General features: G+C 49.5%; 1 protein-coding gene and 1 pseudogene across 1 annotated transcript; both read right to left on the reverse strand.

Annotated features, from left to right (window-relative positions):
- Nucleotides 1-610: 610 nt before the first annotated feature.
- On the reverse strand, nt 611-10,999 carry Ccr7 (C-C motif chemokine receptor 7). Its single transcript, XM_027424104.2, has 3 exons — nt 10,867-10,999; nt 5,385-5,434; nt 611-2,607 (listed from the first exon to the last, which is right to left on the reverse strand). The coding sequence occupies exons 1-3, from the start codon at nt 10,874-10,876 to the stop codon at nt 1,531-1,533; spliced, it is 1,137 nt and encodes a 378-aa protein (XP_027279905.1). The 5' UTR covers nt 10,877-10,999; the 3' UTR covers nt 611-1,530.
- A 4,210-nt stretch (nt 11,000-15,209) lies between these two features.
- Nucleotides 15,210-15,901, reverse strand: LOC107980350 (annotated as a pseudogene).
- Between the last annotated feature and the right edge of the window lie 587 nt (nt 15,902-16,488).

Genomic DNA, 16,488 nt, shown 5'->3' on the forward strand with positions numbered 1-16,488 from the left:
TATTTTGTTTCAGGCAACAAGAATGGACTAAAACACACACTAGAAAGGGCCACTGTTACTAGAGGCCAGAAAGGAGGATGCCCAGTGGTTCCGGCTCTCCTGCACCCAGCTAAGAGTCTGTGTCACCTGCCTCATCCTAGCTTCCCTACTCTAGAATGCCTTGACCTCTGAGCTTCCCACCAAACTCGAGTTCTCAGAGGGATATGTAAGAGTCTGAAGGTGCCTGAGAAGGGTCAGGGCTGTTTCAGGCTCTTGTGGTACAGCAAACACACCAGGATGTAAATGTTGCCGAGGTCCACTGAGTTCCCAGGCCCAGAGGTTCCTGAGACAACCTGGTTTTTCCATTCTCTGCTCAGAGTGGTCTCCCATGTGCACTGCTGCCTGCACAGGCCTGGGCCCCACGAGACGGACATCCTGTCCTCACTCTCTTCCCACCTCTGGCAGCTCCCTGGGCTTGTGTCTCTGGAAGCACTCAGTGACCTCATGTTTCTGAGTGTTGAGAAAGGAAGGCTGAGGAGGAGGGGTGTGGGGAGCCAGGGCCGTCAGGTGGAGTGGGGGGATTACCAAAGAGCTCACTCCCTTGCCATTTACCGAATAATTTTCCCCCTTCTTTTAACGTTGTTGTTTCCTCAAGGGAAATTTTTTTATTTGTGTCTGAGTGAAATGTGTGCTCTTATAAATCGAAAGCAGAACATGAGGAAAGGTTTCCGTTGCTGACAGAGAATAAAGAAGCAGCTTGCTGGCCTTTGTCAGCCAGCAGGGTCATCTTCCTTCATTCCCCTGACCTTTCTCCCTGCCTTTTCCTCCCATCCTAGAGGAGAGACCTGGCCACTGTCATCCAGAACCCCATCCAGAGCCCATCTGGGACTGCGATCAGGCTAATGATGTGGTCTGGCCTGTAGGAACCACCACCCCTTCTCTGGGGAGAACTGAGGAGGGGCAGAAGGGAGGGGCACTGGTGTTCTGAGGGAGCATGGAGACCCCCATTTCTTGTTGACTTGATGACAGCAGAGAAGGAGGATGGAAGAAGGGAGTTAGGTCATAGTTAATCAGACCAGTCCATGGCTCCATTTCCTCCATAAGCTGGGAAATAATTCCACCATCTTGGTTTTGGAGACAAAACCTGGGTTTCTGGAATATGTGACCTCTGTCCTTGAATCTGTGGGACATCTCACTAGGATGGGAGGTTCATGCAGAGGGCTCAACACTCTGCTTCCACCAGGGTGTTCACCAGCCCCACACCTTTCACTCCAGAAGGTATGATGGCCTCTCAAGTTTCACTTTTGTTTGTCAATTTGGGGACAGCAGTCCTGGTTTGGGTTTTAAATTTTCAACCATGCCTCTTCCAGCCTCGGTTGAGGTAGCATGGGTTGGTAAGTGTTTTCTTAGGCCCTGAGGTCAACCTTACTGGCCAGAACTGCCCTGCCCTCAGCAGCTCTCTGGTGGATCCTGAGTCGAGTCCTTGCATATGCTCCCAGTCCCCACCTTAGGGCCCTGGGAGAGTTCCTTGTAGTCCATCAGGGGAGCCCTCTATGGGGAGAAGGTGGTGGTAGTCTCAGCCTCCGTGCTCATGGAAGTATGCCTCACATGCCGGCAGGAAGACCACTGTCGGAGCTGTTCCTGACTGAGGCAGCCCAAGTCCTTGAAGAGCTTGAAGAGGTCACTGCGGAACTTGACGCCAATGAAGGCATACAAGAAAGGGTTGACGCAGCAGCGGACACAGGCCAGGCTGTAGGTGACGTCATAGGCAATGTTGAGCTGCTTGCTGAGTTCACAGCTGCTGTTGGTGATGTTGAAATTGGCCACTGTCTGGGCCAGGACCACTCCATTGTAGGGCAGCTGGAAGACTATGAAGACCACCACTACAGCAATGATCACCTTGATGGCCTTGTTCCGTTCAAAGTTTCGTGCCTGGAGCAGGGTGCGGATGATGACAAGGTAGCAGAAACTCATGGCCAGCAGAGGCACTAGGAATCCGATAACCATCTGGGCCACTTGGATGGTGATCACAGCCTCCACATGGTCAGTGATGAGTGAGCATCTCCACGTGTCCTCACTGGAGTTCTTCTGGAGGCCACTGTACAGCAGCTCTGGGGTAGAAAGCAATAGGGCCAGCATCCAGATACAAACACAGGACAGCTTGCTGATGAGAAGCACCCGGGCACGGTGGCGGTGGGCTGACACAGCCTGGACAATGGCCACGTAGCGGTCAATGCTAATGCACAGGAGAAGCAGCATGCCGCTGAAGAAGCTTACTTTATAGATACCAAAGATGCACTTACACAGGTAGGCACCAAAGATCCAGGACTTGGCTGCGCTATAGGCCCAGAAGGGGAGGATCAGGAGGAAGAGGATGTCGGCCACCGCCAGGTTGAGCAGGTAGGTGTCTGTCATGGTTTTGAGCCTCTTGAAATAGATGTATGTCAACACCACCAGCCCGTTGCCCATTAGGCCCACGAAACAAATGACCGAATACATGAGAGGGAGGAACCAGGCTTTAAAGTTCCGCACATCTTTCTTGAAGCACACTGACTCATACAGGGTATAGTCCACGGTGGTGTTCTCACCAATGTAGTCGTCTGTGACCTCATCTTGGCAGAAGCACACCTGATGGGGGAAGAAACACCTGTTTAGTCAGCAGTCCGGATCTAGCTGGGGATTCAGCCTATAGAATGGTGCTTCCATCACGGATTGGCTACTTCTTGCAAATTCTCCGACCTTAGACACATTGAACCAGCACCTCAGAAGGCAGGGCCCAGGACTCTATGATTTGAAATCAGTGCATCTCAAGCGTCAGCATATGGAGCTGGAGAATTGGCTCAGTGGTGAAGAGAGCATGTGGTGATGTCGTAGAGAAACCTGGTTTGGTTCCCAGCACCCACATGGTGGCTCACTGCTATCTGTAACTCCAGATCCACGGGATCCGATGCCCGCTTCTGACCCCCAGGCAGCAGGCACGCATATGGTGCACTTACATGCACGCAGGCAAAACATTGTGTGCATAAAATAGTGTAAATGAAGTGTGTAGCGTGCACGTGACTAACCCGAGGAGGATCTTGTTAAGACGCACGTCCTGACTGGGCAGACTGAGGTAGCACCAAAGTCTACATTTCTGCTCGTCAGTAGCAAAGGTCTGGTTTTTGTCAAGTCTTGGGACACCCAGTTTCATGCTCACTGATGGTGAACTGTAGAGAGTCTGGGGCTCTGGAGTCTGCTGAACCCTGAGTTGGAAAACACACATCTTCCCCGTGTCTGGGAGTAGGAGACAAGTCCCCACTTCCGTGCCCCCTTGTTGTGAGGTATGGGACTCCTATCCTGGTTCCCTTTACATCTACAGAGGGTTTATCTTACTCTCCAGCGATGCTGTGATGCTGGGAATGTGTGTCTTTCTTCTGGAGTGTCTGGTGAAGTTCTCTTGAGGGGGGGCTACAAAATGCCTCAGCTTCTGAGGGAAAAACCTATGTTAGGGTCAAGGTTGAGGAAGGTCTGAAGCAGGAAGAGAAGAATTTCAGTTCCTGAGGGACCATCGGCATGAGACACGGAGATTTTCATGGCTCCATGGTACCCACTACACTTAGGTAGTGTGTGCACAAATGTATCACGGGACAGAGCTCCTGCAAGGTGACTGCCTTTCTAGGGATGCTCGTGCCCCTGGAAGGAAGCGGCTCTCATCTCCCACTCTCCCTCTATGTTCCCACCCTCTCCTCACACCTCTTTGCCTCTCTTCCGGCAGATCCCAATCAGCGGGGCTCAGCTGTTCTGGGCTTTTTTTAGCCCTTTTGCAGGGCTGCAGGGAGTGTGTGGGGGAGGGTTCAGCAGCTGCTGTGATTTTATCAATGGAGGGGGTGCCTGCTGCGTGTGTGTGTGTGTGTGTGTGCACGCGTGTGTGTCCTTAGATGGACCAGTGTAGAGGAGTAGAAGTGTAGAAGGCCTACTTTGGAATGGTCATGGTTCCTCCACTGGGTAGGGGACTTTCCACCACTCAGTGGCAATCCACAAATTGCAGCATTATTGTGGGACTAGCAACAGGGTGAGGACAAAGTGGTGTTCGGGAACCTTCTCTTTGGGCATTGCTATCTTGAGAAGAAAGGTCTGCAGCAACCTTCTTCCCTTGGTCCAGGTGTGACTGCAGCCTCGGGGTGGGGGGTGGGGTGGAGGTGCTGGGAGAGATTAACTGTGCTTGGCCCCTCATGAATGGGTCCAAGGCCTTGGGTCCAAAGCCCCTGGATTTAAGGAGTTTTTAGACCTTTTTGGAGAACAGAACTCCCAGCTTCTATGGGGTGTGCTCCTACACACCCCCAGTCTTGCTGTCTCCCCCATCCCTTGTTCCTGCTCCACACCCTCCCCCACAGGCTTGCCGCCTCTGCAGCCCACAGCCCCACCACATCCGGCCTTGTCTGAACCCCCCTTCCCCCAAGTGAAAGACAAAAACCAGCCGCAGATGTCTTCACCCTTCTCTGGCCTTCCAGCCAGCAGTACAGGAGGGGAGGGAGTGGTGAAGGGAAGGGGCCAGGCTAAGGGCTACAGCCCAAGCTCCAGGGGGCCTCTGAGATGGGGTTTGGGGAACAGTGCCCAGCGTGGGGCCTGCCTCTGGCCTGAGCTCCTGGAAAGCTGCCCCTCTGGCCTCTGGACCTGGGGGAGAGTCAAATTCTGAAGCTTTGCTTCTCCAGGCTGGCCTTGGCCACCCCCGAGCCAGAGTTTTCCCACCCCAGCAGAGGAAACTTGACTCTAGGAGTTACGGCTTCTCTGGCTCTGGGGCTTGATGGGCACACTTTCCGCCTCCTGGCTGGGACAGAGAATGGAGCATTGTGAAGCGGGCTCTGGGCTCTGCAGAATTCAGACCCCTATATGTGTTCCATTCACCACCCTCTCCACAGGGTCCCAGGCTCCACTCTTTCTCCCTCCCCTCTCCCCACAGGCAGGCCAGATGGCTCTTGATTTTATGAAAGGCCACATAGAATGAGATTACGAGGAGAACCTTGGACTGAAAGGCAAGCGGAGACAACTTTGGGTGATTGGAGAGTAACCAGATCGCCAGACCAAGGGGTCCTTTCCCCAGCTCACAGACAGACATGTGCCTATGTGCAAAACAGGCCCCTCTAAGAACTCAGGAACTGTGTTTGTCTCCTAGGACTGAGAGATGGGGGGGGGGGTGAGGAGACGAAGGCATGAGCAGGTCACTTCTCCCCTGAGCTTTCATTTAAATGGGGACAAAGGAATTCCAGAGAATGTCTGCCCCACCCCCACCCCCCAGGAGGGAGGTGGCCATCTGCTTAATGAATGGCAGGTGGGCTTGTGTCGGGGCCACTCCTTCCCTTGTAGCAAACTGGCTGGGGAGGGGATGTGGAGGAGGGAAGAGGGCAACCCCTGGTAGGAACCCTCACCTGGAAAATGACGAGGAGAGCCACCACCAGCACGTTTTTCATAGGTTTCCCTGCAGGAGACAAAGGAGGTGATATTACCGCCTGGCGGAGACAATGCTCTATTATTAAGGAAATCGGGGGGACTGGGGTGGGGGCACCATTGGGAACTTTCATCCCAGGCTCCAGGCACCACATTTGCTGAAAGAGAACATCAGAACCAGATTGTGTGTTTGAACACCTGGCCTGCAGCCCGGCATCCCTGTCTTCACCTCCTTCCCTCCCTCCCTCCTCTACTCCTAGGTCTGGGAAAGAAGCAGAACAGTTCTGCTCCCCACCCCGTTGCCTTGGCCCGGCTAGGCTGCTGCTAGTTTGCAGAATCCACTGTACCCCAATAACCCTTCAAGACTTCTGGTTCCACACAGGGGCCTTGAGCACCCCCCCTCCAATTCCACATGATTCGGAAAGAGGAGGCAGGGCCGTGGGTGGTCAGGGTGTATGCACACATGCCCAGTGCTGCCCTGGTGAAGGACCCACTGGCCTGGGAGCATTGCTTGGTGTCCAGATGCATGCACAGGCACTTGTGAAATCTAACAAATGTTCCAGGGGAGGTGGGCTAAGGAAATGGAGAATTGTTTTCTCTCCTTTAACTTGTCTTTTAATTCCCTGTAGACAGAGGCCCTTGGTTAGAACAGGCGTGAACAGCTCCTCATTCTGCTTAAGGCTGAGCCTTGGGACAGCCTGGGCTGTATGTCCTCCTAAGCAAGAAGACAACTGGCGAAGTAAATTACATTAGACATCTTATCCTCCCCACCCCTGGCCCTCCTAGGGACCTTCGCTCTGCCTTCTTTGCCATTGAGACCCTTCTCCAGACCCTGAATCCCGGTTCCTCAGAGCCACAGGAGAGCCAGTCTCTGTGATGGGTGCATAGTCACCTAGGTCAAACCAGAGTAGGACTTTGATCCAGTCATCTTCAGGAGGCTTGGGGGCCCTCTGGAGGCTGGGAAAGCAGCACAAGCCCAGAGGTTACGTGTCCTTGGCCATAGCACCACCTGCTGGAGCCTGAGCTATATGACACCAGGGTGCCACACGTGCTCCAGGCTGAGAGAGCTAGGCTGGGGATTTTAAACTTGGCCATTCTGAGTACAGGCACGAAGGGCATTAGGCTACCAGATGAATGTTTTTCCAACCTGCACATCATCCTTCATGCTACCTAGGCACGTCTCACTAAAAGCATAGCTCTGTGATAAAGTCTAGCCCTACTGTGCCTCCCTCCTAAATCCCCAAGAGCTCTTCCTAGCTGTAAAGCAGGGTCCTCAAGCCTCCAACCATCTACTTTAAGTCCTTGCCTCCCTAGCTCCATCTTTTTCTGGAGACAGACAGCCACTGTCCCCCTGTCATCAGCTTGCACTAGAAGATTTGCAGCCGGGGAGTGGGATCATCACCACGTGGCCTCACAGGTCCTCTCTCTTACTCCCCGTTTCTAACTGAATTACCCGTTGAGCCCCCGTGCTTGAGGCCATGTGTTCATGCCTAACCACACTCCTCATGGTCTGATGCCCTCCCTCCCCTGACTCATTTTGGTGTTCAGCGTTCGAGGTTTCTTTCAACACGTCAACGTCTTTCGGTTACTATAGAGAAAGCTCAGTCTGACTGTCAGTGAGAGCTGACAGCAAGAAACCGCCCCCCCCCCCCAGGTGGTGGTGGTGGTAAGAACTGTTTCTGTTTTACTCTGTCCCTTCTTCCAGGTCCTGTCCTGGTCTGTTTGCAGCCACTGGGGGGAGGGGCTCTAAGGTGTGTGAACGAAATTGATTTCTCATTCCAGGGATGCTGGATTTGGGGTGGGGGTGAGGGGTTGGTGAACCAGGGTCCTGTAGATCCAGGACAGGCCATTTTCAAGGCAGTTTACCAGGGGAACTTGGGGGAATTCGCATGTGTGGTAGCTGAGGGACCTGGTCAGTGGTAGTGAGTCACACGGCTCTTGCCCATCAACAGTCATAAAGCAACCACTCTTGGGCAGCGGTTGGGAATGTTGGTGTTGAGGAGCCACTGACTGAGGTGTTGGGTGTTTCCTGAGTTCTTGGGTTTGTGGAGTGAGTATGATGAAAGAAAAATTCCCTAGCACTCCAGCCTCCACCCCCCTCCCAGCCTGGGAAACCTTCTCTGCACTCCCCCCCCCAGCCTGGGAAACCTTCTCTGCACTCCCCCCCACCCCAGGTCCTAAAACTCCCACCTACTCATTTCCCCAATCCCCCCAGGCTGCCCAGGAAACCATAGCTGCCTATCATCCAGCTCCAGAGACACCTCACGCATTGTCCTCTCTGGATCTCCTCAGCCACTGTAGGGGCATGAGAGAGGGAGGAGGCAGAAGCAGGGATCCAGAGAGCAGATGGGAGGCAGGGATGTGAAAACTGATGGGATCTTGTCTATGTGAGGGTACCAACTCTTTCACTCAGTCCATTGGTGCTTACTGAGCACTCTGCAGTGCGCTGTCCACATGCGGGTGTTCTCATGGATACCGTGTTAGGTACTCATGTGAGGAGCCAGAAGCACAGGGCTTCCCCAGGGTCACCCAGCTGCCCCTTGAGCTGTGGAAACCACTCTCCTAGCCACTCTTGGTACATTTCTTCTCCTCACAACTGGCTGCTCACTTCTGTTGCTTCTACTCCTCTTGAAGCAGGTCCCTACTCTGTCCTGACCCAAGGCTTTGTTGTTCCTTACTCATTGCAAAACACACATTTCATCTATCCACCCATCTGTTTGGAAGGGGAAAAAAATCTTTGCTGGCTCCCATTCCTTTTAGGATGATGTATGGACTCACTGAGTTGTAAGGATTGTCCCAGCCTGGCTTCCTTTTTGGCACACCCACTCTCCCCCACTCCCCTTGGCCTGCAACTTTTCCTCTTTCTTGTCCCTCTGTGGGACTGACTACATCAGAGCTGACTGACTACAAGCCCAAGGTGTGTGTGTGGATGTATGCCCACATGGAGACCAGAGGTTGGCATCAAGGGTCTTCCTCAGTTTCTTACCACATCATCATCATCATTATTATTTTGAGACAGGGTCTCTCATGAACCTGGAGTTTGCCAATTCTGAAGACTGGCTGGCCAGTAAGCCCTAGGGATCCTACTGTCTCTGCCTCCCTAGGGCTGGCATTACTTGGGTGCGCTGCTGCTGCCAGCTTTTAAACACAGGTTCTGAGGCTCCAAACTCAGGTCCTCATGTTTGTGTGTCAATCAGTTTCCTGACTGAGCCGACTCTCCGGGCCCTCATTTATCTTGTTGACTTCTGATGGCTCTAGAGTCTGAAGTTCCTGCCACATCCTGGCCCTTATGTCTTCTCTATTTGGCTTGACAACTTCTACACCCTTCACAAACACAACATCAACATTGCCCTGACCCATGCTCACAGTTTTGTTTTTGTTTTTTTTTTAATCTCATCCTCATGCCCCTGGGGAGTGCTGTATCTCACGGTGGCATGTTGACATTTATGTTACTCTCCCCACCAGACTGGCTATTCATAAAATTCTCAATGAATGACACAGCTGACCAGATGAAAATGCCCTGAAAGGGTAGCCCAAGCTACCCTGGGCTGCAGTATTGTTCTCCACAGGCAGGTTTCTGGATGAGAGGATGAGACACGAGTCTCTTTGGGTTCTTTTTTCTTGTCTCTGCTTTTGAGAAGTTGTGCTGAGACCTGTGGTCCTGTTTCTCGAAGGTGGGGAGGGCACCTCAGGGCTGCTCATTCAAATCATGAAAGAGGCCGGCTCAACCCTGGCTTGGAGTTTTTCATTTTGTATAACAGAAACCCGGCCTCCTCACCCACCTCTTGTCTCTGCTGGGCAGACAGAGAGTGAAAAACAGATTCTTTGTGTGCCCCCCCCCCCCCGCCTCAACGGCCCAGAGTCTGTTTTGAGCAAAGGTTCTTAGCAGTTTCCCCTCACACCAGCAGTTCAGGGGTAGCTGTTGGGGTGCTTTTGAGTTGAGTAAAAAAGCAAGACTATCCCTTCTTCCAGGACCAGAAGTTGCCCCACCCCCTGTGTCAAGGCCATGAGTCTAGCATCCCCAAACCTAGTACAGGAGAGAGACTCTATAACATCCCAGTGCCAGGACGGCATATGTTCATTCCCTTCATATGTTAAGCATTTAGACCTTGAATCAATCAACTGGGATGGGAGAATTTACACCAAGGAAATTGGCAAGTGCTTTAAATTCAGAACCTTTCCTCTATCCTAGGAGTCACTTTTTAGAGGTTAATATAGGGAAGGTGCAGAAGGTCTTTGGTGGATGGTATGGGCACTCTGGAGCTGACTGGTGGAAGTAGATAACTGGGGAGTAAGCTCAGAAAGCAGGCTAGTGGCAGGACAAGCTAGAAGAAACAGATATTCAAAATCTAAAACCTACTTGGAGGGATTGATTCCATCCATCATCCATCCATCTATCCATCATCCATCCATCTACCCACCCACCCATCTCAACAACACTTTCTAACTACACCCGGAAACATGTAAGAATCAAACTCTGCTTCCCCTGAGTTCACAGCCAGCAGAGGTGGTCACCACTATATTCATTCCCTCCACAGCTGGATCCAGACCCAGGGTGCAAGGCATGCTGGGCAGGAGAGGCAGAGATAAAGGCGCTGCAGGCTGTGGTATGGTGGGGAGGTGTATGAGGGCAGCACCAGGGAACCTTCACTTTTTAATGTCAACCCCTTGTGGCTTTGAGGCCACAATGGTGCTTTAGTTGCTGATGAACGGAACCCTCTAGGAACCTGGCCCTTTTAGCCTCAGTGGGGTCTGACTCTGCAGCTGAGATTTAAGATTTGTAACTAGGGTGTCTGGAGCTGGTCTACCTACTCAGCACCTTCTGGGACTTCCTTGGCACTATAGTAGAGACAGAGGCTAGACTGAGAGGAACAGTCTGCTGGGCTGTGGTGGATGGGGTTTGTTTAGGGGCTGTGCTGTGCTGTGCTGGGAGGTCTGGCTATGGCTTATCTACTCGGAATGTCCCCCCTGGCCACTCAGTTTCATGTTAGTCACTGTCCTTTAACTTGCAAGAGGCACCAAGCTAATGGGGTGTGTAGGAGGGAGGGAGGGAAGGAGACAGAGACAGAGAGACAGAGAGACTGACAGAGGTTTCAGCTTGCATTTGTATTGCATGACACACAGCACTGTCCCCTTCAATTAACACTTTCATAAAACCCACAGCAGAGAAAAGAGGGGCGCAGAGAGGGAGCAGGGTATCTTGAGGTGCCAGAGAGGTATCACCCATCACTCCCAGGGGGGGACAAGTTGTCCAGGTCCACAAGGTCAGCCTGCCACACTCTTCATTCCCTGCTCCTTCAGAAGATGACACTTTACTCCCTTTGTTCCTCCTGGCATCTGTAGCTGTTTCCTCCCCTGGGTCTGAGGGTCCCCTCAGGACCCTTATCCCCACCCCACACTCATTGCCTAGAGTCTGGTTTTGTGTCAAACACTCGCTTCTTCTCGCTTGAGGAGTTTACTCACCCAGGTCCATGATGCTCTCTGGGCAGCTGAAGTCACACAGGAAGGCTGTGCTTGAGTCTCTGTCTCCAGCTACTCCTGTCTGGGAGGAAGTGGTATGAGCCCCTTTTAAGTTGTGAGAGAAGCCACCCTGGTCCCTGCCCTCCCACCCTGCCCTCCCACCCCCCCCCTGCTCCTTCCCTCAACCCTCCCTTAGAGACTTCTGGGACCACAGGGTATAAAAAGAGACAGAGTGACAGCCCTCCTCAGCGGTCATAGGACCTTGAGTCATAGGTCATTTATGTTCAGAAAGGTCCTGGTAGCACCTTGGAGAGCCTCAGCGAGGAGGGGCTGTTTCCATCTGTGAGTGCCTGCCTGCTTGGCTGGCTGTGCAGTGAGGTTCAGGAGTCAGAGATGCCCTTCATCCTTCTCTTTGTTGTGAATGAAACTCTTTTCAAACACAGTATGAACTGGATCAACAGCTACCATCCCAGTACCCACCTGCACCACTAGTGTGAGGTCCCTTGAGTGCTCTGACCGAAAGGATGGGCCGGTAAGCCTTCAATGGCAAAACCACAAAAGTGAAAGTTGAAGAGTTTGTTTTTAGTGTTTAAAGATGCTAGATATGAGGGCTCCTGTATTCCCTCAGCTTTTTCCACCAACAGAGAGGACATAAGAGCCTTTACCAGGCCTAAGCCATTATCCAAACTGATTCCCTACGGAGAACTATTTATTTATTTATTTATTTATTTATTTATTTATTTATATTTCTTGAGACAGGGTCTCATTTATCATACAGCCCAGGCTGTCTTTACGCTTGCAACATAGCTGAGGATGACCTTGAACTTCTGGTTCTCCTGCCTCTGCCTCTCTTATACCATGATGAAATTCCCCCAGAGGGAGACTGCTAATTAGTGTTTTAAATTGAAAAAAATATTTGTCGGGCTGGAGAGATGGCTTAGAGGTTAAGAGCACTGACTGCTCTTCCAGAGGACCTGAGTTCAATTCCCAGCAACCACATGGTGGCTCACAGCCATCTGTAATGAGATCTGGTGCCCTCTTCTGGTGTGCAAGTATGCATGCAGATAACTGTATATATAATAACTAACTAACTAAATAAATAAATAATAAAAAGATTATTTGTTTTAATTTTATTGTTGTGTGTGTATGATATGTGTACACTTGTGTTTGTGTGCATTAGTATGCATGAGTATGAGAATTTCATGCCATTGGTTGTGTGTGGAGATCAGAGGACAGCTTCAGGTGTCAGTCATCTTCCCTTCTGTTGGAGGCAGAGTGTCGTCACATCACCCGTTCCATACTACCAGGTGAGGTAGCTGTCAAGCTTCTGGGGCTCTTGTTTCAGCTCCTGTCTCCTTGGAGGAATGCTCATGCTACTGTTAGGCTTCTTACGTAGGTTCTGGGGATTTGAACTCAGTTCCTCATGTTTGTGGGGCAAAGCTCTTTTATCCACATCTCCCCAGTCCAATTAGGGGGTTTAGGGAAAAGACAGAGCCCATGCTGAGCCTGTTAGGTGGCCACTAAGTTCTAGAGCAAATATCTGAATGTTCCATTTCAAAGAGAGATACCTGCAAATTTTTACCTCTGACCACTGGTTGTAGCCAATTCAATGAGGTACAATACCTGTCTGATGCAGAGTTCAGAATGACTTAGCCTTGCTTCTGTATTAATAGTTGAAAACAGTTGCCATGGCAACATAATGCTTCACGCACTCACTTGATGCCCTTGTTCTGCTCTGCATATAGGGACTACATTTCCCAGAATGCTTTCCTTTCGGCTTCTGAGGCAATGGAAGGTTGAAAGAAAGGGATATGCCAGGATGTCTTTTCCTTCCTTCCTTCCTTCCTTCCTTCCTTCCTTTCTTCTTTTCTCCCTTCCTTCCTTCTTTTTCCTTCCTTCCTTCATTCCTTCCTTTTTCTTCCTTCCTTTCTAAAATAATACAACAGTTTTATTTAGATATGGTTCATATACTATAGCGCTCAGCCTTTTAAAAGATTTATTAATGTGTATTAATAAATTAATAAAAAGATTTTATTTTATGTGTATAAGTGCTTGCCTGAATATACTTATGTGTACCACCTATGTGCCTAGAGCCTGCGGAGGTCAAAAGAAGGTGTCAGATCCTCTAGAACTGAAATTATAGGTGGTTGTGAGCTGCTAAATGGGTGCTGGGAACTGAACCCAGGTCTTCTGCAAGAGCATCAAGTGCTCGTAACTGCTGAGCCATCTTTTCAGCCCCGACATTTACCCTTTTAAAGTAGACATTTCCATGACATGAAGTTAGAGTTTACTTCACCACAGTATATTCTGAATCATCTTTTAGTCAAATCTCCTGCCATTATTACCAGTGATTCCCATCTCTTTTCTCCCCATACACATAGCCCTTTGTAGCCACAGATCTACTTTCCTTCTGTAGATTTGCTGCTGATGGTTATTTCATATAAATAGACATATGCCATATGTGACTTTTGTATATGTCTTCTTTTAATTAGTGTCATCTATGTGTAGTATGTTTCAATTTATCATTACTTTCTATTGCTGAATGGTATTCCATTGTTTGGATATACCACATTTGTTTTATCCATCATCAGTTGGCTATTTGGATTGTTGCTACTGTTTAGCTATCATGAGTATTGTTGCTATGGGTATTTATATACAAGTCTTTAGTCTTATTTAATTTTCTGTTCCTGTGAAGAGACACCATGACCAAGGCAACTTATAAAAGAAATCATTAACTTGTTTACAGTTTCAGGGTGGTAGCAGGTAGGCAAACAGGGTACAGGAGCAGTAGCAGCTGAGAAAACCAGCATGGTCTTTTGAAACCTCCTCCATCAAGACCACACCTCCTGATCCTTCAAAAACAGTTCCACCAATTGGAGACCAATTATTCAAACATATGAGCTTATGAGGTCCATTCTCATTCAAACCACCACAGCCTTCATCCCAGAAGTTTCTCTCCCATCCCATTTATTATTATTATTTTTCATCTCACTTATTAAACATATGTGTTGCATCACTAGCAAGACACTGAAGGTGAGCCTTTGAGACTGCTGCCTGTTAGATCAGGAGAACTGAAAAGTCAAAACAGGAACTCTACAAGTGAACCTCTTATGAAGGCCCATGGTACCCTGAGGACTACTGTGGCCCACGCTGTGATGATCTTGTAGTTTGTGTACAACAGTGAATCCTGTGAGTTCTTATTCTCCAGCTGCAGCGTCACAGACACTCCAATGTATTGTACAAAGGTAAGTCCACAGGATAAACAAATTTAAAAAGAGAATGTACATCTTTGCACAACTCCATCATTGGCCACTCAAAACTGGTTGCTGCATGAAAGCGGAGGCTGCTTGACAAGGCACACTTTACTAAGAAGTGCTTACTGAGAAGCTGGTTGATGGATGCAGTGACTTCAACTTTTCCCTGAGATGGTACCCAGGTTTGTAGTGACATATTATTTGTGATTCATTAAAGCTTGCCTGAGGATTCAGGAAGCAAATTCAGCCACAAGCCATAGAAGCCAGGCACATTCCTCTAATCCCAGCAGCCAGAACCTAGGAGGTGGTGGTACACACCTTTAATCCTAGGGCTCAGGATTAAGAGGTAGACAGATCTCTGTGAGTCAAGACTACCCAGATCTACACAAGACTGATCCAGTCCTAAAGAGAAACAGCTCACACAAAGATGAGCGCAGCACTCGGGATCACACACCTTTAATTCCAGTGTTAGGGAGGTATATAAAACAGGAGCAAGGTCTCAGTATCAGGCATTTATTCTCCAGCCACTTTGAGAACAGGAATGCCCCAGCCCTTTTAGAGGTAACAGCTCTCTGGTAGCTTGGCTGCTTTGCTTGCTTGATCTTCAGGTTGAACCCCAATATCTTTCTCTGGATCTTTTATTAATTCATGTTACGCTGGCTTCCTTATTATTCCTTTATTAGAAACTAACTACAGGAGCCCCACAGTGGTGGCGCACACCTTTAATCCCAGCACTCAGGAGGCAGAAGCAGGCAGATCTATGTGAGTTTGAGGCCAGCCTGGTCTCCAGAGTAAGTTCCAGGATAGCCAGGGCTACACAGAGAAACCTTGTCCTGAAAGCCAACCAACCAACCAACCAACCAATAAATATAAACATAAAAAAGGCCAGGGGAAAGGTGGGGAGAGAAGGAGGAGGGGAGGGAGTGGGAACTGGGGTTGGTATGTAAAATGAGGAAAGATCAAATAAAAAAGGTAAAAAACTGCCTACAGAGCCCAGTTGAAACATTAGCAGAAGCAAGATTTGTATTATGACACAATAGATGCTCTTGATTTTAGGGTATGGATCCTATCTGTTTTTCTTTTCTTTCTTTTTTTTTTCTTACTTAGTTTTTATTTCATAATCATAAACTTAACTCTGCAATCCAGCTAGACTTGGAGGGGAATGAGGAAAATATGGAACCCAAAGAACTTCAGTGAGAGCAGAGATTACAGGACATTGTGAGCAGATGGGGTGGGGATGCTCTCCTGAGCTACAGAAAAAATGGTCTGGTAGGTAAGAAGCCCGCAAGTCAAAAGAATTAGAGTTGCCCACAGTCGGAATGGTGATCTTCTTGCTGGTCTTGCCAGTCCTGGACCAGAAACTCTCCATGGCTTCCACAATGTTCGTGCCTTCTTTCTCCTTCCCAAAGTTTGCCATCTAGCCACTCAGTCTTGGAGGTGCAGATAAAAAACTGGGAACCATTTATGTTTCATCCAGCATTTGCCATGGACAAGATGCCAGGACCTGTATGCTTCAGGATGAAGTTCTCATCCTCAAATTTTTCTCCTTAGATGAACCTGCCGCCAGTGACATTATGACATGTGAAGTCACCACCCTGGCACAGGAATCCTGGGATAATTCTGTGAAAGGAGGAACCCTTATATCCAAATCCTTTCTCTCCAGTGCTCAGAGAATAAAAGTTTTCCATTGTCTTTGGAACTTTGTCTGCAAATAGCTCGAAGGAGACACGGCCCAAGGGCTCGCCATCGGCTGTGATGTCGAAGAACATGGTGGGGTTGACCATGGCTGCAGGAAGAGGCCACAGGGGACAGTGGCATCTGCAAAGAGGGCCTATCTATTTTCAAACATGTTAAAGCTTTTTTTTTTTTTTTTACTTTTTAAAAAAGATTTTATTTATTATTTATACAACATTCTGCTTCCATGTATATCTGCACACCAGAAGAGGGCACCAGATCTCATAACAGATGGTTGTGAGCCACCATGTGGTTGCTGGGAATTGAACTCAGGACCTCTGGAATAGCAGCCGGTGTTCTTAACCTCTGAGCCATCTCTCCAGCCCAAAGCATTTTTTGGAGAGAGAGAGGGGGGAGAGAGAGAGGGGAGGAGAGAGAGAGAGGAGGAGAGAGAGAGAGAGAGAGAGAGAGAGAGAGAGAGAGAGAGAGAGAGAGAGAGAGAAAGCCCTTGTGTGAAGGCACACATGCAACGGCATGCTTGTTGAGGTCAGAGGACATCTTGCAGTTCCACCATGTCAGCTCCTAGGATTGAACTGAAGTTGTCAGGCTTGGCAGCAAGCACCACCAGGCCATCTCGCCTACCCCAGAACCTTATCTGTTCCTGTAATGATCTCATTTATTCATCCAACAAATATTT

This window comes from Cricetulus griseus, chromosome 7, assembly GCF_003668045.3.
Source record: "Cricetulus griseus strain 17A/GY chromosome 7, alternate assembly CriGri-PICRH-1.0, whole genome shotgun sequence".
NCBI lineage: Eukaryota > Metazoa > Chordata > Mammalia > Rodentia > Cricetidae > Cricetulus > Cricetulus griseus.